This window comes from Talpa europaea, assembly GCF_964194135.1.
Source record: "Talpa europaea genome assembly, chromosome: 4".
In the NCBI taxonomy this organism is placed as follows: domain Eukaryota; kingdom Metazoa; phylum Chordata; class Mammalia; order Eulipotyphla; family Talpidae; genus Talpa; species Talpa europaea.
This window is the reverse complement of record NC_140070.1, coordinates 65,312,467-65,339,639: the sequence shown is the minus strand read 5'-3', so window position 1 is coordinate 65,339,639 and position 27,173 is coordinate 65,312,467. Positions and strand designations below refer to the sequence as shown.

General features: G+C 33.8%; 1 protein-coding gene across 1 annotated transcript in view; it reads left to right on the top strand.

Annotated features, from left to right (window-relative positions):
* Positions 1-4,594: 4,594 nt before the first annotated feature.
* The window catches only part of SI (sucrase-isomaltase), a gene marked incomplete at both ends in the record, with an annotated part of 161,716 nt that continues 139,137 nt past the window's right edge, over positions 4,595-27,173 (top strand). The window contains 8 exons of the mRNA XM_084232623.1: positions 4,595-4,703; positions 5,517-5,626; positions 9,543-9,663; positions 9,925-10,034; positions 21,042-21,193; positions 22,859-23,030; positions 24,366-24,465; positions 25,638-25,750. Of these exons, the coding sequence (XP_084088749.1) occupies positions 4,595-4,703; positions 5,517-5,626; positions 9,543-9,663; positions 9,925-10,034; positions 21,042-21,193; positions 22,859-23,030; positions 24,366-24,465; positions 25,638-25,750 (987 nt within the window). The remainder of the gene's footprint in view (positions 4,704-5,516; positions 5,627-9,542; positions 9,664-9,924; positions 10,035-21,041; positions 21,194-22,858; positions 23,031-24,365; positions 24,466-25,637; positions 25,751-27,173) is intronic.

The window sequence follows — 27,173 nt, the reverse complement described above, 5'->3', positions numbered from 1 at the left end:
CACCCGGGGAGGCCCTTGGACTTTATTTTCAAGTCAGATTTTACTCCCATGTTCCTAGTTTCAGTTCCTACTTTCTTTACCCCAAATTCTAGAAGTAACTGGTGATTTTTGAGAATATTTTTACCCACTGCAAGATTGAGTTTCACTTTCCTGGTTTACTGGATCATTGCCAATCATCCATCTGCAGTCCAATATCCAAAATTTTATTGCTGTTGTATCCTCAATTTTATTTTCCTAAATAAGTTTATGATTGATTAAACAAATCCTTTACTACAATTGTAGTGATATTTGAAAGAGAGTGAACTTAGATGCATATGCACACTTTGTCTATATTTTGATTGATTAATTGACATAACATTGTTTTATAGCATTGCATAAGTTTCTGATGTGTATCACTGAAAATCACGATATTTTGCCTTCTTAACACAAAAATTCCATTGATATTACATAAATTTTTAGCAGAAAATAACAGAAATAATTCATAAAAAAGTAATTTAAATATTGGGCCTCCTGGGTGGTGCAGCAGTTGAGCTCTGGGCTGCGAAGCTGCCTGCAGCCTCTGCAGTGCCTGTTCGATCCCCAGCCACTGGGTGAGGGTCCCGCATGGCGCGCAGACCTCTCCTGCCGCCCTCTGCTCCCCTTCATCAGTCATGCTCTGCTCTTCGCTCTGACTCTGGTGAATTCTCTCACCCTCCCGTGCTTCTGACTGTACCCAATGCTTGTATAAATAAATAAATCTTTAAAAAAAAAGTAATTTAAATCTAAATGATATGTTAAAAAAACTTTTTCCAATGAGAGCAATACTTACTGTTAGAACTAGAACATTGGCCATTTGTAGCATGTAATATGTAATAAAAACTTTGGATTGTATTAAGCACGTTAAATATTAAAAAATAAAACTGGAAAGAGTAGAAATTAAATATATTAATCCACATTAATAAAGAGAATAAAAGATCTAAAGAATCTATAGCAAGCAGAAAAAAAAAGCAAGATAAAAGGCAGAAAAATCAGAGCATATAAAAAACAGAAGTTTAATGTACTGATAACCATACTAAATATAACAATACTAAACTCATAAAATCAGAAAGCTGAAATTGTAATGGAAACAAGTAACTTGAATTCTAGGGCTGATTCATATTTTTTGTGTGAATCAATATTCCAGCTTTTGGTTGCTGAGTAGTATGCCATTGTATATTTATACCAGGTGTCAATAATCAAACTTGTTGTTTCTATTTGAGGAAAACATGAATAAAGTTGCTCTAATCATTAATACAGAAAATTTACACTGTATCTATATCAATCCCTTGTATTTATTTTCAATTATATGTATAGATATCATTATAGAGAATCAACAGTTTAATATTTTTGAGTTTTCTAGTCCTTACATACATTTTATTGCACTATTTATTTAGATGTTTTTTGAATTTCATCAAAATTTCATTGTTTTCAAAATAGAATATAGCATATATTTTGTTAGATGTACAAGCAAATACTCATTTTTCATGCTGTCTTAAAATAGCTTTCCATTCATATCTATACATATTTTCCTAGATATATATGAAAATATATTTCAGTTTCCAATTGGGTATTGTTATATGAATTCATATAACACTTTTGATTCACTTTTATATATTGAATTGTATTTTTTGATTTTGCTATACTCTCATATGCATTTATGTACTCTGAATAGAGAGTAAATAACTCATATTTTCAATTGCACTGGACTTTATTCTGCCTGTTGAGGCTATTCTAGAAGGATCTAATCTTATTTAGATATCACTACTTTCTATATTGACTTTTACCTTTATATCTCCCCTGAATCTTAGAGTACTACATGCAAGTGTGGCGTTTACTATTTTTCTTTAAACCCATATATATGCTGCCTTAAAAATCTAGTTAGTCTAAAAATCTAGTTAGTTAATTCCAGTGACAATATTTTAAAAATATATTCATTTGGAAAGAAAATGCTAGGATTGTATGAAGATGTCAGATACCAAACATTTCAGAGTCAAATAGTACTCTCTGTTATAGAAGAACTAAAATAATGAAAATAGACTGTTAGCTCATTTTATTCTCACAGTGACCTTAAGGGTAGGTATTTTTATTTCCACTTTGTAGATAAATAGTCTAAGAAAGAAATTAACATATTTTCTCATGAAGAAATTAACGTATTTTCTCACGATTTCTCAGCTGTGTGTGTTATAGCTGGCATTTGTGCCCTAGTTTCTTATATGAAATCTTAAATGCTCTACTAGCTTAAATGGGTAGTGAAATTACTACCATAATTTTCACTGTATGAAATGGTAAATGTATATAATACAATTTTTGAATTTTGAATCAGTGCTATAAATACAAAAATAAATATATATTTGTTATAGTTACTATTATACCTGTTGCTTTAATTGCTATCTTAGCCACTTCTGATTAAGGTAAGTACTGTTAAAAACATTTAAAGTTAATATAGGGGCTTCCCCGGTGGCGCAGCGATTGAGCGCTGGGTTGCGAAGCTGCCGGCAGCCTCTGCAGCGCTGGTTCGATCCCCAGCTGCTCCCCGGCCACCGGAGGAGGGTCCCACATGGCGCGCAGACCACTCCTGCTCTCCTGCAGCCAGCTGCTCCCCTCAGCAGTGTACTTCGGTCCTTCTGCCTGTTCTGCTCCTTGCTCTGGCTCTGGTGAATTCTCTCACACTCCCGCACTTCTGACTATACCCAGTGCTTACATAAATAAATAAATAAATCTTAAAAAAAATAAAGTTAATATAAAGTTTATTTGACAGTCGTGGATTTCTATGCTAATTTAGAGTTGATGCATGCTACTCTGGCCCACCTAACCCACCTTGTCATACTTCATTCACTCTTTACTATAGTGTGTGTATGTGTGTATATATATATATGCTTTTATGTTATTAGGCCATTTTGTAACTTCCAGATCAAAGACAATTTGAAAAGACAATTATTAGTTAACTTAGATTTCTAGAGAGAAATATTTATGCAAACTACTTTCAGGGTTAAGGCGTTTTACAATTACAATTGAACAGAAATTCATTAAATCCTTATAGGCTGATGAGGGTGCTGTAAAACTTTATGAGTAGCTCACTATATAACTGAGAAGTTTTCCCTGATCATTACTTTGGCAGTCTTAAGAAGTTTGGTACAACATAGAAACAAAACAGGCTATGAAATAAGGTAAGTTTACAAGACATATTTCTGTTTTTCATGTTTCATGGTAATTTCGTGTTACTTCATGTTTCTAGGTAATTATGTATTCCCTTAATTTATGTTAGCAATAGTTCTTGTCTACATTTGTTTAAAATAGCAAAAATAACATATTTTCATTTGCCACTTTGAATATATTGCACCTATGCTAAATCCAGATAAAACATATTTATTTAGATGTGCGTTTGTATGTATTTTTTAAAAGATTTGTTTATTTTTATACAAGAGGTGGGGTACAGGCCAGAGGTGTTGGAGGGTGAGAAGCTTCACCAGAGAGAAAGCAGGAAGCAGAACAGGCAGAAGGACAGAAATACACTGCTGAGGGGAGCAGCGGGTGAGACAGGAGAGGTCTGCCATGCCATGTGGGAATCTCCCTGGCAGGCCTGGAATCAAACCCATACTACAGAGGCTGCAGACAGCTTCACAGCACTGTGTTCAACCTGCTGTGCCACCAGGAATGCCCTATGTATTTTTTTAATATGAGTGTTTTCTTTGCCTACTTCTTCATTGTAACTTCCATCAAACTAAAATGTATTCATAGAAGATTGTTCCCTACATATAAAAGAAAGTACCGATTTTTTTGAGTTAGAAAAATACTCTAAACATGATTAAATGTTTTACTTATAGAGAGTAGAATGTTACATTTATAAAATGTAAACTTTTCCTAGCAAATCAATTTACTCTAATAGTGTTACTCATTTGAAAATTAATGTAAGATATAAAATTCCACCACAAATATTTTGCCTAAAATGAATAAGACACTAAATATGAACACTGTAATCACCACCTACAGTACATGGATAATTTTAGTTATTAATTATTTATGAATACTCATATGGATGATTTAACCTTGGGTCATTAATTTTATTCTGATTTTTCTAGATAAGAGAGGATTTGCTTCAGGTCATATGCATTGTTATTAGCCATCCCTTAGTAAAAGAAAAGTGTAATAATTTTTATTGATTTCCTGATCAAAAGTAGAATATTGAAATTTTAACTTATTAAAAGTTAAACATCAACTCAACTTTACTGTTATATTTTCTAAGCAACTTCATATTTCAGCTTTCATATTTTCAGTTGTGCTTGGTTTACATTCAGGTTCTCTAAATATTACCAATGAAATAAATAGCTTGTACATTTGAAAGAGAAAAGCATGTGCAAATATTGAATGCTAGTCTTTAAACATTAGTTTATAGGTATATTTTACAAATTCAGCTGTGCTTTCTCAATTCCAAGTCCTGTACTATTTTTGTGATTTTTGCTATAAAAATGTAACAGCCCAATTGCTGAAACTGGCATATTGAATATAATTTCAAGATAAACGTTGGTGTATTGCAGTTGTCTATTTTACATTTTTGACATATTTCTTTTTTCTTTAGATGGCAAGGAAAAAACTTTCTGGATTAGAAATCACTCTGATAGTCCTCTTTGTTATAGTTACTATTATAGCTATTGCTTTAATTGCTGTCTTAGCAACTTCTAATGAAGGTAAGTACTGTTAAAAACATTCAAGGTTAATATAAAGTTTACTTGACAATAGTTATGGATTTCTATGCTAATTTAGAGTTGATGCATGCTACTCTGGCCCACCTAACCCACCTTGTCTTACCTCATTCACTGTTTACTAAATCAGAATTGGAAATGAAATTACTTTTTATCTTCTACTCTAAGCATAGTTAGCATTTTCTACTGCTGTTAGTCTTCTGTTTTACATTTTTTCAGTAAATGAACACACTACATTGTGAAGTAAGTCATTTTATCTTACCTATATCTGTTTGTTAGAAAGAGGTGGGATCCTGTAATTCTGAATCATATGTAATATTTTAAACCAATGTTACCTTAATTTCACACAACAAAAACTTCCTTTTTATGGTTGGAATTAATTTTTATTTGTACCCCATATATTCTCTTCTATTCTATATGTATCCCTAGATTTGTTTTTTTTTTTCTTCTTTATTTTTGGATCCATGTTCCTGTATTTTCTTTCTTAATCTATAAAACACATATTGAAAGACTGTGGAATTTACATTTTATTTCCTTTTGAATCTACCTCAAAGCCCCCTATGAATATGTTTTGTTTTTCTGAGGAGACAATCAAGAGGACACTTCAAGTAAATTTTTAAATGTCATTTGTATTTCTTCCTTAATAGGATTTAAATTTCAGGATCCCTTTAAAATGATTTTTTTAATTTTTATCACATATAAATTCATGTAAATTTTATTATATTCATTACTCAAAAGACTTGAAAAAAGGAAAAAAAAGACCCTGATGTTTTATTTTTTGACTTATTTCTTTCCCAGAAAGAAATTTCCCAGAAAATGAGAATTTTGGTCCAGGCAAATGTCCAAGTGAACTAAATGATCCTGTCAATGAGAGAATAAATTGCATCCCAGAACAACATCCAACAAAGGTCTGTAATGAAAGCGCTTGATATTTTTATTAATAGATATATATTAATATATATTACTTATGTGTACTAATTATGATTATTTGATCAATATTGGATGAAATCCATATTTTAAATATCTAGCCATCAATTAAACGTCATTTGTCTTACTATTATAGCTCTGTGTAAGTGGATAAATGACAATAGAAATTACTAAGTCTGCTTTTCTGTACCTCAATTTAATACAAATAAGCAAATAAACCTTAATGAAATTTATCCTCTCTAAACTACTTCATAAAGTAGAAATTGTTATTGTTACCACATAGAACATTTGAATAAAATATTTATATTCAATTAGAGTATTTTTAATAAAAGCATTAATAAACATCTGTGGGAAATAAGGTAACACTGAATTTTAAAAATTACTATTATTTGGTAATAAGAAAGAAGAAGCTCAAAAGAAGAAAATTAAAGATAACTGAATGGATTCATGTAACCTTAAATTTCCTGCTTTGGTTTTCCAGAACTATATGGGAGTAAAGGTCAATTAATGTGTATGTGTGTGTGTAGTCACATTTTGCAATATCTATATGCTATAATTATGTATATATGATATAATTAAAATATGAATGTGTAATATATTAATCACTATATTAACACTATCATACATGATATAGTATAACATATTTAGCATAGTATCTCTATTTATTGTGTAAAATATACATGTCTCACCTCTCCCTATCCTTCCACCACACACAAAATAACTAAGTGAACTATGAAATCTCTGTTATCTCTGCTACTATCCCTATGGCATAGTTAACATAGTTTTCTGATTCATTTGTCATGAAAAACTGCAAACAGATGAGGTTTTTCTTAGGGCAGCATTAGAAATAGTGGATCCTGTAACTTTGATTGAGTTAGATAACACAGTTTTCACTGCAACGCAATGAGAAAAATAGGCCAGATATTCTTTTTAGTAATATTTCCTTAGAAATTGATTGAAGATCAACATAGAAAGAGATAAGGAACAATATGGGCTGCTATGTTCTTAAAGGGAAACATTTAAAAGTCAATGGTTGGGCCTCCCAGGTGGCACAGCGGTTGAGAGCTGGGCTGCGAAGCTGCCCGCAGCCTCTGCAGTGCAGGTTCGATCCCTGGCCGCTGGCTGGCGAGGGTCCCACATGGTGCGCAGACCTCTCCTGCTGTGCCCGCTGCTACCCTCAACAGTGTACTTCGTCAGTCTGCCTGTTCTGCTCCCTGCTCTGGCTTTGGTGAATTCTCTCACCCTCCTGTGATTCTGACTGTACCCAGTGCTTGTATAAATAAATAAATAAATCTTAAAAAAATAAATAAAAGTCAATGGTTTAAGGTTTTGATGCCTATTATTAGTTTCAATAGCTAGGTTGCCATAGGGTGTCAAGCAACATAAACTTTTGAATAAAATGAATTTCAATTAATAAATTTTACATTTTTTTCATGTAAGTGAAGTTGGAAAACTTAAGGTAATTTAAGAAATAGTTATATTTCCATTGGAATGCACAAGTCCTCGGGGCTTCCATAATTCCACAGATTAAGTGATTCCACAGATTAAGTGAAATATTTTCTCACACTTCTGGAGGATAGAAATCCAGTTATGTTAGTATTGATTTCTGGTTAGAATGGCCTTTCTGACATGTGAAAAGTTGCATCTTGTGTCTTCATGGCATTTTCTCTGTGCATGCACACAGAAGTAGGAAAAGCGAAGGTGAGGGAGTGAAGGGGGAAAGAACATTCTTCCCCTTATGGGCATTAACATTTTTAAACACATATTTTGTTCTGTACATGTAGTGGGTTGAATGATGACCTCTAAAATTTCATGTCCACATGTAGCCTTAAAATATGATCTTATTTGGAAATAGGGTCTTTGCCAATGCTATTAGTTAAATGAGGCAATAGTGGATTAGGATGGAACCTAAATCCAGTTGTCATTCTTATAAGGAGAGGGGAGGACATAGAGAGGACCACAGGGTAGACCACTTGAAGATGAAAATCGAGATTTGAGTGATATAAGTACAAAGCAAGGGCCTTTGGAAATACACAAGAAAATGTTCTTCCCTAGTATCTCATAAAGGCAAGTCTCTGCTAGCCCCTGAAATAGTTATTTAAGAACCCAGAAGTGTGAGAGAATAAAGTTTTGTAAATTCAAACCACCCTATTGATGACTGTAATAATGACACTAGAAAAATAATAGTCTACTTTTTACAACTCTACTTTATATATTTTTAATTTATCAATTTGTTTGATTTTCTGTTGTCTTTAAAATTTAGCAGTTTTATCTTTATGAATCCATGTATTCTACCTTCCTGTGTTGTATCACATTTTTAAATAAAGTTTACATACAAATGACAGTTTTCATACAATGATCCCTTTGTATTGCTGAAATGTTTTTTGTAAAGATTAATTTATTTATGCATACAAGAACTGGGGTACAGGCCAGAGGTGTGGGGAGCAAGAGGATTCACCAGAGACAGAGTGGAGAACAGAACACCCAGACTGACTGAAATACACTACTGAGGGAGCAGTGGGCACATCAGGAGTCAGGAGAGGTCTGCTGTGCCATGTGGGAAACTCCCTTGCTGGGTATCTAACTCGTACTGCAGTTGCTGGGGATAGCTTCATACATCGTACCTTGACCCCTTGCGCCACCAGGGAGGCCCATGGAGTATTTCTATCAGTTAAATAACTAGAGGAAAAATTGCCTGCTCAAAAGTATGCCTTCTCTGTATTTGATTCTGATAGGTAATGGTGCTCCAAAGATGTCAGATTCAATTGTACTCCTTTCTGCACTGAACATGTATCTGTACATATATGTGTCTATAAATGTGTTTTATGCCATTTCAATTTGGTGTTAAAATAAGAGAGAAGTTAAGTTAAATAAACATGAAGACTTTTATTTTTTTAATTTATTCTCAAGGCAAATAACCATAAAAAACATCATAGGTGTTCAAATTATGAAATAGTGTGCCACACTATTAAATTTAAATATTTAGTTGATTTTTACTTACATGAATGCCAACACAGGGCACCACCATGTGGCTCAACGTTTTTACAACCATATGTAATTTTTCTTCTAATTTATATTTCTATATAGTTGATAAAATTATTAGGAATTCTGCTCAGTTCACACAATTAAACTTTAAAATACTACTTAGCTGGAAATAGCTACCTTAAATATATTAAGTAAGCTTAAATCAGTTATATCTTCATTTCTGTATAGCCTCACTTGTGATTCATAAATAAGTGATATGAAATGAAAATTTTAGTTCTTCTGCATGGACAGTGTGACAATAGAATATATTAAAGTTAACAGAGGGAGGCCTACCTGGTGGTGCAACAGGTTAATCACAGCACTATGAAGCTATCCACAGCCTCTGCAACACGAGTTTGATCCCCTGCAGGCCAGGGAGCTACCCAAAAGGCACAGCAGACCTCTCCTGTCTCACCTACTGCTTCCCTCAACAGTGTATTTCAGTCAATCTGCCTATTTTGCCCCCACTCTGTCTCTGGTGAATCCTCTCACCCCCTGCACCTCTGGCCTGTACCCCAGTTCTTGTATGCATAAATAAATAAATCTTAAAAAAAATAAGTTACCAGAAGGCAGAAAACTTTAAAATATTCAAACTGGTAACACATACTGAATTTGAGAAATCACAGCTTAGACATGCAATCTCTAGTAGAAAGTTCTAACAATCAGTTCATTGAGTAGTTATATTTATTCCAAGTGATAGGAGCAAAAGAATCATTTCTAATTTAACATAATGATACTTGAAGAAATACTTTTTTTTAATTTTATACTGAAATATGTTGGATGAATGGATGTTTAAAATAAAAACTGATAGTATAACAGTACAAATCAAGATTCCTTTAATGGATGTTTTGTTTTGTTTGTTTGCTTTTTTAGGAAATATGTGCTAAGCGAGGTTGCTGCTGGAGGCCCTGGAATAACACTATTGTTCCTTGGTGCTTCTTTGCAAGTAACCATGGCTACCAGGCTTTAGGAAAGACAACAACAACAAGTACTGGTGAGAAGTCCTCTGGCATGGTATTTTAGGTGGATTGACAAAAATGCTTCTATTTTTTAAGAAAAATAAATTATGTTTGAAAATATGTTCAGTTGGTTATAGTAAGGATTTACTTTTTGCATGTTCCAAATTATAAAAAGAAAAGCACATTATTTGAGAGAAAGTCAATAAAATTATAAAGTATGAAAATATTTAAAAATTATTTATCTTTATAAAGTCATCACTTATGTCGGCCTTTTTTTTTTTAATATTTCCTTTAAGGACTTGAGGCCAAATTAAAGAGGATACCTTCACCTACATTATTTGGAAGTGATATTAACAACGTTCTCCTCACAACTGAGAGTCAGACACCCAATCGTCTCCATTTCAAGGTTTGTTTTTGAAATTCTAATTAATGATAAAAGTCAGATAGTCAGAACATCCTTCACCCTACCAAGTTATTTTTCCTCTTAATAATTATTACAAGACATAGGACCAGCTGAGCTAGTTACTCCCCGTCTCAGAACTTGTTTACTCAAATACATCATAATGGAAATAGTTCCTCCACAGTTATGTTTAGAGCATTTAAAAATATAGTTACATAAAATGTTGATAAAATATCAAATATTAAGATTATTAAGAAGAATAAACTCAACAAAATTTAGTATTTTTTTATAATTTCAACTACAGACTGTGATGAATGAGTTGGTTAAAATTTAAGAAAACTGTTGATGGCTATTTAAATGCAGATTAAGCTATTTATCTTTAATGTTGTTACCTGTATTAATGATTTCAATGGAACTAATCCCTGTTCTTTTTTGGTAATTAGTTTACTAGTATATTCTCTGGAATTTACAATTGAAAACAGCACGGTATTCTTTTGTATATATTCTCTGAGCAACAATTTCTCAAGAATTATTTTTTTTAATTAAAAAGTGTACCTTCATGCCTATGTTTATAGCAGCACTATTTACAATAGCTAAGCTATGGAAACAACCCAAATGCCCAAAAATAGATGACTGGATCAAGAAGATGTGGTGCATATACACAATGGAATATTACTCAGCAATCAAAAATGATAAACACATGCAGTTTGCAGCAATATGAATGGAGATAGAAGGGAATATGCTCAGCAAAATAAGTCAGAAAGAAAAAGAAAAATACCAGATGGTCTCACTCATAGCAGGACTTTAGAAAACCTAAATAAGAGACCAGGAAAAAAAGACTAATCAATACAAAGTAAAAATCAAAATCAACAAGCAACTATAAACCAGAGACACACTATGGGGATGGGGGGTGGGGCATGGAAAGAAGGACTAGAGTCAAAATAAGGGGGGGGTGCAATTGTATGGGGAATATAACCAAAATGAAAATGCATACATTGTGCAAAGATGAAAAAAAGATGTAATTATATAAAATAAAATATTTAAATAAAAAAAAAGAAATCCTTATGTGCCGGGGACCAGCCTCCGGCAAAACATCGTGTCAGGGGTTCCTGAAATGATGAGACGGCGTCGGCGAAAACGAAAGGGCTGAGGGGAAGGGGACGAGGTAGAGTGAGGAGACACTGACACTTGGTGAGGTGCTAGTATTTTCTGCTGAGAGACTCAGCAGGTCTTTATTTATTTATTTTTAGTAAGCAGAGAAAAAAAATACATTGTCATGTGTAAAGCAGAAACAATTAGTGTATTTTATTCCCATGGACTACTGGCTCCTACGGGTCCCAGCTAGATGGTAGCCTTCAAGGTTAATAGATAAAAAACCAGACCTAACACTAAAACTTATTTTTTCAGCTAGAAAATTATCTAAGTCAGTGGAGAGCCGCCAGTGCATCCCTATCAGCTAAAGCCTAAGCATCAAAAGACTATTTTATTTACATGGCCTTCAGTCAGAGACCAGCTGCTACACAGCTATCAGAACTTTTTCCACCTACAAACTTCTTAACACAGTTAACTTCATTTAAAAAATTTCCGGGCCTCCCCGGTGGCGCAGCAGTTGAGCGCTGGGTTGCGAAGCTGCCCGCGGCCTCTGTGGCGCCGGTTCGATCCCGGGCTGCTCCCCGGCCACCGGAGGAGGGTCCCACATGGCGCGCAGACCTCTCCTGCCACCCGCTGCTCCCCTCAGCAGTGTACTTCGGTCCTTCTGCCTGCTCTGCTCCCCTCTCTGGCTCTGGTGAATTCTCTCACCCTCCCGCGCTTCTGACTGTACCCAGTGCATGTATAAACAAACAAACAAACAAATAAATAACATGCCTCTATTAAAAATAAATAAATAAATAAAATAAAATAAAAAATTTCCTAAGAAACTTCTAAATAAAAGGAACTTCTAAAAAAGCAAAAGAAGGACTTACTATAATAGTTGTGCTGGTTTGCTTGTCAGATATGTACAATAAATCATCTCCCATTGTCAAGTGGGCCAAATTGTTTAATAACTAATATCTAAACAGGTAATTATCCATGCCAATTGTTTGATACATATAATTTGATACATATAATTTGATACATATAATTTGATACATATAATTTATTGTCTAATGTATTTTTCTGATAAATATTTTTCTTTTTATGACCAAGAACAAAAAATGAAGGAATGTTAGATCTTTAGCCCCACGGTGTGAGGCACAAGGAATCATCAGCCCCACGGTGTGAGGCCCTTTAGCTTCGCTGCTTGCCAGTGTCTTATCTGGCTGGGACAACAAGGCCTCCTGCAGCACTTATGAGATATCTAAGGGAGTTTATACTAAAGTGTACTAAGGATAATTGAATTCACACATATCCAGTATTCATGAATTACTATTTAGTAATGTCATTTTAAATATCAGTTAATTAAATATTTATTTTGTACATAGTGATTTTATGGCCAACTAATATTGTTTTTTTTCTGTAGTAATTAATCCTGTGTCTAACTTTTTAAAAAATCTGTAGTTGGTTATGACTAGATTAATAGTTCATTGATAAACTCATAAAATTTATTATATTTATTTTTAATTTTTTTAATGAATTAATGTTTGCTTACATTATTGTGGATATCTCCTTTAGGCATCACCATCATCATGCACCTGCCTCCAATTCACACTACTTCAGTACCATAGCCCTATGTGCTCCCTCCCCTTTGCTTTCACATCTCCCCTAAGCCAACCCCTGCCACTAACTCAGTTCTATAGTCAGCTTTCAAAGGTCAGTTTTTAATCTTGGCTTTATCTGACCCTTAGTTTGGTTTCTCCATATTCCACATATAAGTGACATTATCCAGCATTTATCTTTTGCCTTCCAACTTATTTCACTTAATATTATCCTTCCAAGCTCCAACCAAGTTGCTGCAAAAGACATGAGTTTATCTTTGTGATCACTGAGTAATATTCTTCAGTATAGTTATGCATCTTCTTTATCCATTTATTTGTCTTGGGACACCTGGGTTGTTTCCATAGTGACTGTTGTCAACATTGCTGTAATAAAGTTTCCAGTTAGAATTTTTTTTTTTTGGGGGGGGGCAGATTCCTAGGAGTGACATTGCCTGTTCATATGGCAGATCCATTTTAAATCTTTTGAGAGACCTCCATGCTGCTTTTCCTAAGGGCTGTATATTTCTTTATTACCATCATCAGTGTAAGAGGGTTCCCTTTTCTCTACATCCTTATCAGGACCTGTTTCTGATCTTTTTAGTTATGAACCATTCTCACAGGTCCCAATTACTTATTTTCACTTCTGTTTCTCTTACCATTAGAGTTGATTCACTAAACTTATTTCTAAGTCCAGGTCATGAAACATATGGGTTAAGTTTTTGTGTATTTTATGGTTACAGGTCTTAACATCCAAATCTTTTATTCATTTTAAATTAATTATTGTATATGTTTAGATAATAGTCTAGTTTCATTCCTAGTCATGTAAGAAATCTCCATTTTGTTTTCTTGGATAGCAGTCCTTTGTCATATGTATGATGTGCATGTTTCTTCCTTTCAATAGGGTGTATTATTATCAATAATTTAATTTACTATGTGATAGAATTGAAACCACCACTCATTCTTCTTCTTTCAGGAAAATTTAGATTATTTGAGTTCTTATTCAGTTCCATTACAAATTTCAATAATGTTTGTTTTTTGAAGAATTCCATTGTGGGCTTGATAGAAATTGCATTGAATATCTATATTGCTTTGGGTAATGTGGTCATTTTAACTATGTTAATTCTTTAATTTCATGATCAGGTACTATTTTTCCATATCCTCATGCCTTTTATTTCATTTAACAATATCATATAGTATTCAAATATAGTTCCTTCTACTCCTTTGTTAACATTACTCCTACATGTTTAATGCTTTTAATAATTTGCTACAACTGTGAATGGTATTGTTTACTTGATTTCTTTCTCTTTTAGCTAAGTCATGGAAATATAACTGATTTCTGTATTGTTTACCCTGTCACATTGCTCTATTGACTTACTATTTCAATTAGGTTTTTTAGTGGTGTCTTTAGGACTTTCTATGTAAATTATCATGTCACCCAGTAAGAGTGATAGTTTTACCTCTTTTCCAGTTTGGATCCCTTTCATTTCTTTCTCTTGCCTAAGACTATTATGTCCTTGTTAATTTTCCGTCTGAATGATCTGTCAATAGGTGAAAGTGAGGAGGTTAAGTCTTCAACCATTTTTGTGTTGCTTCAATTTATGGTTTCGTATTTAATTCTAGTTCCCTTATACATGTTGATGTTCATTTTTTGGTACATATATATTGATGATTATAATGTCTTCCAGATGTATTTACCCCATAATCATTTTTTAAAGATTTATTTTATTTATTTTACACAAGAACCGGGGTACAGGCCAGATGCACAGGAGGGTGAGAGGATTCACCAGAGACAGAGCAGGGAACAGAACAGGCAGACTGATGAAATACACTGCTAAGGGGAGCAGCGGGCACAATAGGAGAGGTCTGCCACGCCATGTGGAACCCTCGCTAGCCAGCTGGGATCTAACAGGTGCTGCAGAGGCTGTGGACAGCTTCACAGTGCTGAGGTCAACCACCTGCGCCACCAGGGGAGGCCCGACCTCATAATCATTATGTAGTATCTATTTCTTCCTCTTGTTACATATATATATATATATTAGTTTTTACATTTTTTTTTTGGTTTGAAGTCATTTTTATCTGATGTCACTATGGCTGTTCATGTGTTTGTTTTTTCTTTTGAGGTGGGGGAGTGATCCATTTGCTTGTAGCATTGTTTCATGGCGTATATTTGGTCTACTCTTATGTTTGGACCTTAATGGGTCTCCTGGAGACATCATGAACTTAAGTTTTCCTTTTTGATCCAATTGGAATTTTTCCAGTTGGAAAAATTAACTGGCCACTCTCTGACTTTGGTTTGATAAATTCAGTTCATTGCATTTAGAGTGATTGTTGGTATATAATAGTGTCCTTTTCAACATTTCTAAGCTGGTAGGTCTAGTTTTGGAAAACTTCCTTAGCTTCTGTTTGTTCAGGATTTTTTTTTTTTTTTAATTTAGTGCCACTTAGCACAAAACACATTTATTTCTTTTGTTTTTTAATATATTATTTTTTAGATTTTTATATCATTGTTCATTTTTAAACAATATTTGCTTCCCCCCATTCCCTCAGGTGTAGTCCCCATAGAATTTCCTTCCCCAATGTACCCGTGCTCCATCACCACAGTCCCCTGTGCTCCTCCCTCCCTCCCTTTGATCCCTCTCCCTCCTTCTCCCCTGCAGTATGTCTCTGCAAGAACATAGGGGAACCAAATGAGACATCAGTATAAAAAAATAGTAATAGAACAAAACACAACAAAGCAGAAATAGACAATTATAAATAGGAAAACTTCTATTTCTCCCTCAAATCTGAAGGAGATGCTTGTAAGATATGGTGCTCTTGAATTACAATTCTTATCAGTGTTTTCTGTACATTTTCTACTTGCTCATAGAATTACCTATGAGAAGGATGTTGTCAGCATAATGGAATTCCCTTTATATGTTCTTTTTTCTTTTCTCAAGCCACAATATATATTCCTTCTTTGTCTTAAACTCCTGCTAGTTTCATGACTATATGTTTTGGTTTGGGTCTTATTACTAAACAATTGGTTTAGTAATCCACTAGTTCTCATATCTTCATGAATATGTATATTTACTTTATTTCCCATGTTTAGGAAATGTTCCACCATATTTCATTGAATAAATTATCTTTCTCACTTTATTCACATTCTGAGATACCCATTACCCTTGTTTCCTTTCCTAATGGAGTTAGATAGGTCTCAAAGTGTTTTTTGTGGGTTTTTTCCCCATGTTTCTCTTTGCAGTTCTCTTGCTTCTTCCACCTATATTCTTTGTGCATTATTATTTTCAAGGTCCCTAGATCATTTCTCCATTTGGCCTAGTCTGCTTCCATAACTTTCTGCAGAATTATTTATCTCGTCTATTGATCATTTCAAATCCTAAAGCTCTCTTATTTTTGGCTTAAATATTTTGATTTCTGGTCAATAATTATATTTCTCATTATAATATTTCCTACCTTTTCTTCCATTTCTTTGAATTTATTTTTTTTTGGCAATTTTGAACTCTCTGGTAGAATACAATTTTCTAAAATTTTTCTGGTTGGTTTCTGGAGAATAGTTCCTTACTTATGATGTCATATTCCCTTCAGGTCTGAAGTTGCTGAATGTTATAATTTTCTCTCTCCCATTTGCTGTTTTAGATATTTTCCATAGGGGACACGCACTCTCTAATAGTAGCAACTTGGGGGCTTCATTGGAAGACCAAGAAAATATACTTGGATGAGACTGGCATTGCTCCTTACTCCTTACCCTGGCCACTAGCAACCAGGCTACCATTTGCTTATAGGCTGTGTTCACTTTAGTTACTGATAGTTTCTGACCATACATTCTGTCCTGAACCTGAGGTCATATTGGGTGGTCTATACTCTCCCAGTGTGTCAGGAAACAAGAAACAGAAATCACACAAATTCCAGGCCAACTTTTTCAGCTGACTATCGAAGGCAGGAACAAAGAAATCACTGGGAAGAATGTAGTCATTATAGCTGCCCACAGTTTCCTTCTATACACTATGTGTACAATGGTGGTTGGACAGGAGGAATGATTGGTGGGAATTCAAAACTCCAAATCCTATGATTTACTAGCCCCCTGCCATCAAAATTCTCTATCCGTAGGGACACTGTGTCAGAAGATCCTGTATTTTCCCTGTGTGCAGGGGAATGGGCACCAGAAATCATACCTCTTTTAAGCCTGCTCTTCCACTGACTCCCAAAAGTAGATGCAGAGAACCTGCTAGAAAGACTATATTCACTGTGACAATTCAAGTTTCCTTCTATGAACTTTTTGTAAAGGCTAGAGCTTTCTCAGAGTGGGAAAAAAAGAAAAAGATAGGTGTGCAAAGTGATCTAGGAGACAATGCCACCAGAGATAATAGTGCTATACCCAGAATTTTCATGTTTTCCCCATGCATTGTGGAACAAGCAGAAGAAATGGGGCTGGATTTGAGCCTATGATTCTGTTAATTCTCCAAGGTGAACATGCACACACACATATACACACACACGACATAGTAAACAGACTGAATTCATGGTGGCTATTCCCAAGTTCTTTCTATGTGCACTGGGGACAGCGTGGCTGTTGCCTGGGGAGAGAGAGTTGGCTTTCTTTCCCAGCTGCTCACATTTTGCACAGAAAATCCTGGGAGCACAGAGATTATTTAGGTGGCAGAAAATGGTTCTCCCCAATGTTGAACCTAATCATTGTTGGCCTGTGTAAACCTCATCAAATAGTTGAATAGGCTATATTCTGGATGAGAATTATGTACTCTCCTTCATATACTGGAGCCAAAGAGAGTCTGGGGGACTTAGGACAGTTATCACTTTTGATGGTTTGGGATGTTACTTACAGTTTCTCTGTTTTTCCTTGCATTTGTGTTTAAGATTTATTTTATTTATTTATGCATACAAGAAGTGTATGCCAGAGGTGTTGGTGGTGGTGAGAGGATTCATCAGAGACAGGGTAGGGACCAGAACAAGCAGATTGACTGAAACACACTGCTGAGGGGAGCAGTGCTCAAGACAAGAGAAGTCTGCCTTGCCATATGGGTCAGCTCTCTGACCTGGGCTTGACCTCATCATGCTGCATTGGCTGGTGATATCTTGATAGTGCTGAGATTTAACCCCTTGCGCCACCAGGGAGGCCTCAAGTGTAATTTTCTTATATGTGATTTCTCATTTTTCCAGAAGAAGACCTATATTGTTATATACTTTCCTCTTGTAACTATTTTGTTTCACCTAATAATTTCTGATAAGACATGTATTCATCTTTATTTGCAGGTATATTTTTTATTTTATCTTTTATTTTTTCATTGATCCAGTAGTTGTCATTCAATAGTATGTTATGTATTCTCCACAATTTGTGTGTTTGTTTTGTTTTGTTTTGTTTTGTTTTCTGTTGGTTCTTTTTTGATTTCTAGTTTCAGGTCATAATGATCAAAAAAAATACTTGATATGATTTCAATCTTCATAAATTCATTGTCTAAATGTCTATATGTCTAAATATGTCTATATGTCTAAATATACGATCTATTCTTGAGACTATTCTTGAGAAAATAAGCAATTGAAAAGTTATATATTATCTTGTTTTGGGGCAGTATGTTACAGAATATCTAGTAAGACTATGTCATCTAATTTGTCACTTTCATACAATATTTCTTGATGATTTCCTCTCTCAATGATCTATCAATTGCTGTAAGCGACATGAAGTCCTCTGCTATTATTGTAATGCCATCAATTTCTACCTGTTAATATTTGTTCTATTTATTGGGTACATATATATGGGTACATATATATGGATAATAGTTATGTCTCCTTGTTTTATTGTTCCTTTTACTATAATAAAATATCTGTCTTTGTCTCCTGGTCTTTTTTGACTGAAAGTCTGTTTTATCTGATAATTTAATGGTTCTTGTACTTTTTAATTTTCCATGGAAAGTTATCTTATAGCTTATAGTTGGGCTTTTTTCCACTACATTTGATTAATATTTCAGCCCATTTACATTTAGTGTGATTATTTACAAGTAATTTATTTGCTATGGCAATTTTGTATTTACTGTTGTCATTTTATCTATTTTTTTCTTCATTTTTTGGCAAATTTTCATTCATTTGACTTAAATAGGAGCACATCATTCAACATTTCTTTAGGAGAAAGAAATATTCACCAACTCCTTCAATTTGTTTTTTGAAAGGCTTTTATTTCACCCTGATACCTGAAAGATATTCTTGTAGAATATAGTGCTATAGGGTGGCAGGTTTTTATCTCTGTGTTTAGAATATGTCATAACATTTAAGAAAAGATTTATTTTGGGCCTCCCCGGTGGCGCAGTGGTTGAGTGCTGGGTTGTGAAGCTGCCCGCAGCCTCTGCAGCGCCGGTTCGATCCCCGGCTGCTCCCCGGCCACCAGTGGAGGGTCCCACATGGCGCGCAGACCTCTCTTGCCGCCCCCTGCTCCCCTCAGCAGTGTGATTCGGTTCTTCTGCCTGCTCTGCTCCCTGCTCTGGCTCTGGTGAATTCTCTCACCCTCCCATGCTTCTGACTGTACCCAGTGCTTCTATAAATAATAAATAAATAAATATTTTAAAAAAAGATTTTTTTTATTCATTTATGCATACAAGAACTGGGGTATAGACCCAAGGTGTGGGTGGTGAGAGGGTTCACCAGAGACAGAGTGGGGAACAGAATAGGCAGAAGTACTGAAATACACTGCTGAGGGGAGCAGTGGGCAAGTCAAGAGAGGTCTAATGCACCATGTGGGTTAGCTGAGGAATTGAACTCATGCCACAGTGGCTGGTGATACCTTGATAGTGGTGAGACTTAACCCCTGAGCTAAGTTGTATGTGTATATGTTTATGTGTGCAGGTGTGTTGTCTTCCCTTAGCTCACTTTAGTGTTCTTTTTATTGAATTCTTGATAGTTTCACAACTGTGTATCTTTCTACAAGGGTAATTTCATTTAGAAAATCTGGCATTCTTCTACCTTCATGGAATTGCATATTTAGCTCATTCCCTAGGTTTGATTTTTTTTCCCTCTATTATTTCTTTGAATGCTTTGATACGATATCTGTTTCCCATTATTCTTATATTACCCTTACTAATAGAATTATATAATTCTTGAATTTCTTCAATTTTTTCTGTCCTGTCTCTTCTCTTCTACTTGTATCCTTTACACATTATTATGTTAGTGATCACTGACTTTATTATCATTTGGTCAGTTTTCCTTCCATTGCTTTCTCTTGAGAGCTTGATCTCTTTTTTTTTTTTTTTGAGTTCTTTACATCCTGAATCTCTGTTGTTTTTTTATTCAAAGATTCAATTTTATCCCCTTTTGATAATTTTATTTTTGAGATCATTTTATTATCATTTAAGTTTTGTTCTATCTATGATTAATTATCATTCATCTGAGTAAGAGTTGTTCTTTCTATTTAATGACATATTTCCTTGAGTTCTGGAATTACTATGTACTGCATTTTTTTGTCTGCCATTCTTGCTGCTTTAAATTTCCCCATTTTTTATAAAATGTGTAGTTTCTTAGAGAGATGGTCTCCTTTTACATTTTCTACAGATGGTGCTATGGCTTTATTGATTTAATTAATTTCTTTGGCCTTTTTTAACTTCTGTAGTCACTGAGAACTGTTTACTCTTATTGAATCAGAAGTGTGGGGAGAATTCTTGATAAGTCTAGCACCAGCATGAGTATACTGAAGGGGCAATTGGGCTTTGTTTGTGCGTTGATAATATCCCTCCTCCTGAGTCCCCATATCTAAGACTCAGTAGTCTTTCTGCTGACAATGTTCTTCAAGAGGTAATTGAATGTTCTGAAAGTAGGAAAAGGGAGTACTATCTAAAGCATATTCTCTGTTCTTTTTATAATGGGGACTTAGTCTGTGGAGCATCCCAGATCTTCCATATGTGTGTCACCTTAATTGAGATTATATGTCTCTAAACCATTCCACTCTCCCTTCACCAGGATCCCTGACTGAGCTAAACACCCTGTATATTGTGTCCCCCATGCTAAGTCAGAGACTCCTGGCATTTTCCTTCCCCTCCCTCCATTTTGTGTTCAATGAAATGTGAATCTCCTCTATGTTACCCTGGTTCAGTCGATGATGTTGTCTGACATACAAAGGGTGCTTTAGTATCACATCAACTGAGAGAATCTATAGGTGTAGTGACCCCTTTGGTTAATTGTTAAATGTTCCTCTCATTAATGAAATAAGGAACCTCCTCTATCACCATTTGGTGACATAATATTTTTTTTCTATTTGAAGCTTGCATTTAATATCTAATATAAAATTGAAAAATTAAGTGATAATTTTGAATCACATAATGTTAATTTATTTAACTGTTTACAGATTACTGATCCAAATGATGCAAGATATGAAGTTCCTCATCAGTTTGTAAAAAAATTTACTGGAACTGCAGCCTCTGACACACTGTATAAAGTAGATGTTACAGAAAATCCATTTAGCATTAAAGTTATTAGAAAGAGCAATGGGAAAACTTTGTAAGTAATTATCATATCTTACATTTATTTAAATTTAAATAATGGGTCAATTTAATCTTGTTAAAATAGAATTAAGAAAGTCTTTGAGACAATTTCAGAAAGAATAAATTTTCTTCCCAAATTGGGTAGGTATATATTTTTATTTTTATTTATTTATTTTTTAAAAAGATTTATTTATTTATACAAGTACCGGGTACAGTCAGGGTGAGAGAATTCACCAGAGCCAGAGCAGGGAGCAGAACAGGCAGAGGGACCGAAGCACACTGCTGAGGGGAGCAGGGGGCGGTGGCAGGAGAGGTCTGCGCGCTTTGTGGGACCCTCGCCTGACTGCCGGGAAACCCGCGCTGCAGAGGCTGCGGGCAGCTTCGCAGCCAAACACTCAACCGCTGCGCCACCAGGGAGGCCCAATATATATTTTTATGATTGTAATGATTGAAGGGTTTTATATCCTGTGGATAAATGTGTATGTATATGAATGAATATGTTCATATTAGAACTAATCCAAGGTGAAGTTGAAAAACATTAGAGAATCATATAATCATACCCTTAATTTATGTTTTTCTAATCTAGAACTCTTTTGTTGGTCCCTTTCTCCAATACCATAGTCTATTGTTCATTTATAGAATCAAATAATTACTACTATGAGAGGAGCTAATCATATTTAGATTTATTTTTATTTACTTATGCATATAAGAACTGGGGTCTAGGCCAGAGGTGCGGGAGGGGAGGTGATTCACCAGAGACAGAGTGGGGAGTAGAACAGGCAGTTCTACCAAAATACACATCGAAAGGGAGTAGCAGGTGAAACTGGAGAGTTCTGCTGCACCATGTGGCCGGTGATAGCTTGATAGCACTCGGACTTTGACCCCTACACTACCAGGGAGTCCCCAAGGAGCTGATTTTCTTGGTAGTAATAAAAATACATATATATATTGTCGATATATGTGTGTGTTTGTGTGTGTGAAAATATTGCTCTAATTCCTTTGTTATGAATATATTGGGAGATAAGGGGATAAAATTTAGTAATTTTCAAGATAAATTATCTTGCATATCAAAGGAAGGTTAATTAAACAATTATCAGCATTAATATTTAACAGTTGTATACTAATTTACCATTGCTATATATTGTCACAGAATTTTAAATTCCATTTATCATTTCTTGTGGTATATATTTGTTAGTCATAAAATAAAATATATTTTTTTTCTTTTTGGAAAATGATTTTGAATTTATTTTAGCATATATTAGAAGTGTAGAAACAAGTAAATACTGTATTTTAAAACCTTGCCTCTGAAACAAAGAACAACTAGGATTGAAATTTGACTGCTTAAAATCAGTTTGTCACCTTAGAAAACACCCAAGTAGTGCCTCCTGTGCATTGAGAGTAATCAGAGTAGTTATGCTCTAGGATTATGATGATTAATGGAGAAAATGCATGCAAGTGATTATGTTGGTGATGACGTAATAAGTTGCATTGTAACAATTTGAAACAAATTGTGTATTAGAATTAACAAGTTTTGGAATGGCATAATTTGTGTTGTAAGAAATAATCACAGCTAAAGATTGCCATATCAAAATGAAAACTAGATATTGTTAGCATAGATCTAAGCTTTGTAGAACAATTAAAGTATTTTTTAGAACGTTTGTTGATTTCTTTCACCATACAGGTTTGACACCAGCATTGGTCCCCTGGTATACTCTAACCAGTATTTACAGATCTCAGCCAAACTTGCCAATGAATATATGTATGGTTTTGGAGAACATATTCATAAAAGATTTCGTCATGATTTATATTGGAAAACATGGCCAATTTTTACACGAGATCAACTTCCTGGTGATGTAAGGAACTATCTTATAAATGAAATAAAATCGAGCAGATAACTTTAGCCTATTTTAAACAATCATTTATTTGATGTCAGTGTTACCTAATCCAGAAGCTTGTTTATTTTAGAAGTGGGTATGAAAAACAAAGTCCTAAATTAATGCTTTAACTGAAAGTTTCATGAATGTTATTTCCAGTTTATAGATGCTATCATTTGATTTTCACATTTTATATTTTATTATTCATTCATTTTATATATATTTTTATTTTTATTATTCATTTTGTATTTTATTATATTTATTAATATTATTTATTATAAGTATTAACCTATTCATGGTTAATAACCTATTCATGGTTAATTTTGGACTTTGAATAGTTTTAAACAATGTTCAACATGAGTTTGTATAGATCCACATACATTATGTGGCATCATAATGTGCCCAATGAGCATACATACGTATGCTCACTTTCTCCTTTTCTATAACATATGGTAATCTTTCATAAGTTCATGTGTATGAACAGGGGGATTGTTCTCTTTATAAGTACTAAAGTATCTTTTCCTTGATCATTTACATGATAAGTCATTAAGAGTGAGTTTGAAATTTCACCGTGTAAGTACTTCTCATAAAACCCCCATGCAAATATCCCTCTATTTGTATTTCAGTATGAAAATTATCACCATGTATTATTTGTATATATATTTACCTATATTTCTATAATATGTGATAATTCAGGACAAAGATTACAGCATTTAAAATTTTCTTTTGAGAAATTTGCACAATTTTGTATTGAGTCAAATATTATCCTTTCTTTTCACATGTTGATACTATTTCATTCTCAAAATGAATAAGTGTTTTAAAGAGTCTGCACCTGTATAGATCTACTAATAAATTCTACTATTTCCTTTTTACAGAATAACTATTTGTAACATATTTCTATTGAACACCAGGCTGAAACCATCGACTAGTCTCCATATGTTCTTTCCTTTGAAGTTCCATATCCAACAAATAAGAAATTTTGTCCTTTTTTTTTCCCTTTCTCTCTAGTGCCTTGGCTTGCATTGTCGTTGATGGATAGATATGTAATTACCCTATCATGAATAGCTTATTAAAATTCATTTAATCATAATAAATATAAAGTAACTTCAAATACTCTAATAATAGTATATTATGTTATATATTTTATACTTTGATATAGTAAAAAGTTAGATGTTTGTAGTGTTTCATCTGGCAGAGAAATGCATATAGAGATATAAGTGAGCAAAATAAAAATGAAATTAATAGGTTATTTTAAAATAGATACTATTTTATTTAAATATACTAGCATTTTAATTTTAAAATTTTTGCTTTTAGAATAATAATAATTTATATGGCCATCAAACATTCTTTATGTGCATTGAGGATACATCTGGAAAGTCATTTGGTGTTTTCTTAATGAACAGTAATGCAATGGGTAAGACTAATTTTCTTGATAATATATTTAAATGCAATTGAACTTGAATTATTTTAACTTCCCTCTTAACTCCAGTCAAAAAATAAACAATTGTTAACAGCTTAGATTATGAAATTATTATGCACAGGTTTTTTAGTTAGTTAGGCAATGGATTTTTGCGTACATGTCCTTTCATTTTGGTTAGAGTACACAATGTTGTGCTATTTAGGTACTTTGTTTAACCTTTAGAGCTACTTTGAAACATATGCAAGCCAGTGAATACCTCCATTCCCACAGTCTCAATGTGAAGGTAAGTTAACCTGCCACTACAAATAAAAAGGAGAAGGATCTATATGGGGATTGAAAGAAGGAAGAATATTTTTAATTTTGGTTTAAAATAATTCAAGTATTATTGTATTTAAGTATTCAAGTATTGTATTCAAGTATTCAAATATTGTGAGTGTGATGTTTATGTTTAATAGATATATCAGTGATAATGGTTATTCAGGTAATTGTTATGTCTTATATACAAACAAAAAAAGGCTTTTATGATTTTTTTCTTGAAGTTAATATTTGATAGCACATTCTTTCTGAAATTCTCCAATTAGAATAATCAACTGAAATACACATATAGAAAGAAATATTTTCGTTGTAAGATGATTCATTCTCTGGATTTTCCTATGCAAGATCATAGGAGCATTTGCCAACATCTGTAAAAGGATTCATCTGGGATATCCTAAAATAAACCTTACTCTGTAGTGGTTTTCTACTTTTCTCCTATATCTTTCATATTTTTTAAAAGATTTATTTATTTATGCATACAAGAGCTAGGTTACAGGCCAGAGGTGTGGGGGTGAGAGGATTCACCAGAGACAGAATGGGGAACAGAACAGGCAGATTAACCAAAGTACACAGCTGAGGGGAGCAGCAAGCCAGTCAGGAGAGGTCTCCTGCACTATATGGGTTGCTCCCTGGCCTGCAGGGGGATCAAACTCATGCTGCAGAGGCTGCAGACACCTTTATAGGTTGTGTCTTAACCCCTTGGGCCACCAGGGAGGCTCCCTATCTTTCCTATTTTTAATGTCTTATATCCTTTTATGTATTTAACAACAATGTGAAAATTTGTAGTTATGGTAAAATACTGTGTGTACCTTGTTAGTATTTATATCTTTTTTTTTGTGATTTTTTTATAGAGGTTTTCATCCAGCCTACCCCAATAGTAACTTACAGAGTTATTGGTGGAATTCTGGACTTTTACATCTTTCTAGGAGATACTCCAGAACAAGTGGTTCAACAATATCAAGAGGTGTGTTTAAGATTTATTTTGTACAATTATTTTCTGCCATACTTTTATATAGCAAGTCCATACATTTGAAATACTTTATTATCATTTTTAATTGCAGTTTCTTTTTTCTTTATTTTTAAAGATTGATTTATTTATGCATACAAGAACTGGGATACAGGCCAGAGATGCAGGAGTGAGAGGATTCACCAGAGACAGAGCGGGAAACAGAACAGGCAGATACACTAAAATATACTGCTGAGGGGAGCAGTGGGCAAGCCAGGAGAGGTCTGCTGAGCCATGTGGACAGCTCCCTGGCTGGCCGGGGATTGAACTCATGCCACAGAGGCTGCAAATCGCCTCAGTGTGGTGCTTAACCCCTTGTATCACCAGGCAGGCCCTAAAATACATTATAAAAGATATCTGTGGCTTCTTAGCTAAACATCATCTTAAATCTTACTGTTTTCCAGATGTGAAGAGGTGTTTTTTATTTTTTTCCTATATATATATATATATTCATATATATGTGTATATATATACATATATATTACATACACATTTGCACACATATATGCATATTTAAATGTCTATATTTAAAATATATATATTTCCTTGCTAGTAGGCATCTGAGTTCAGGAATTATATTTTTTGAGAAGATGCATATTCAATTTTTACTCATTCATGTCTCACTTTTGTGTGATAAAATTAGCTTTAAGTCTGTAGATAAGAAATGGATGTATAGTTCATAGTCATTTTCATAAAAGATTTTGAGAAAACTGATTTGTGAGGGAGACTAGAGAAATTTGCTTTTTATGTGTGGTAGTAAAATCTTGGAAAATTCAGTATGACACCCAAGCTTAGAAATATATTTGGCAACTTATCAAGGTCACTGTCTATGCAGCTCTTATTGATAATAAAATCACCTTATTGCACCTGATTCCAAGATGGACCTTAGGTGAGGAATACAGGGCTTAACTTGAGCCTTGAGTTACCATGGAAAAGGCATTTTTTTTAACTGGGATGAGATTTAAGGATCGAGCCCATTTTTAAAACTTTGTTTTATTGATATATCTTTTAACCCAGTTTCCATATTCAAATTTAAACTCAAAAGAGACAAAAATATTTTCTTTAATTAAGATCCCAAACCCTGTTATGAGTGTAACTAGATTTTACACAATTGAATAATTTATAATGTCTAATTGTTTATAAATCTGAATTTCAGAAAACATACACAATTTACAGTTTTTATGACATGATATAATTACAAACTAGGCTGGCCTCTATTTGTGGTCATCATGCCATTAAATGTGGCTATAACCCATTATTTAAAAGAACATCTGATTTGTGAAATGTGAGTTGGAATAGTTGTCCATTACATGTTGAGAAAATTTATTTTAAGCAATAGTAGAATTAATACTTGAAATATGAATGAAGCACATATATATGT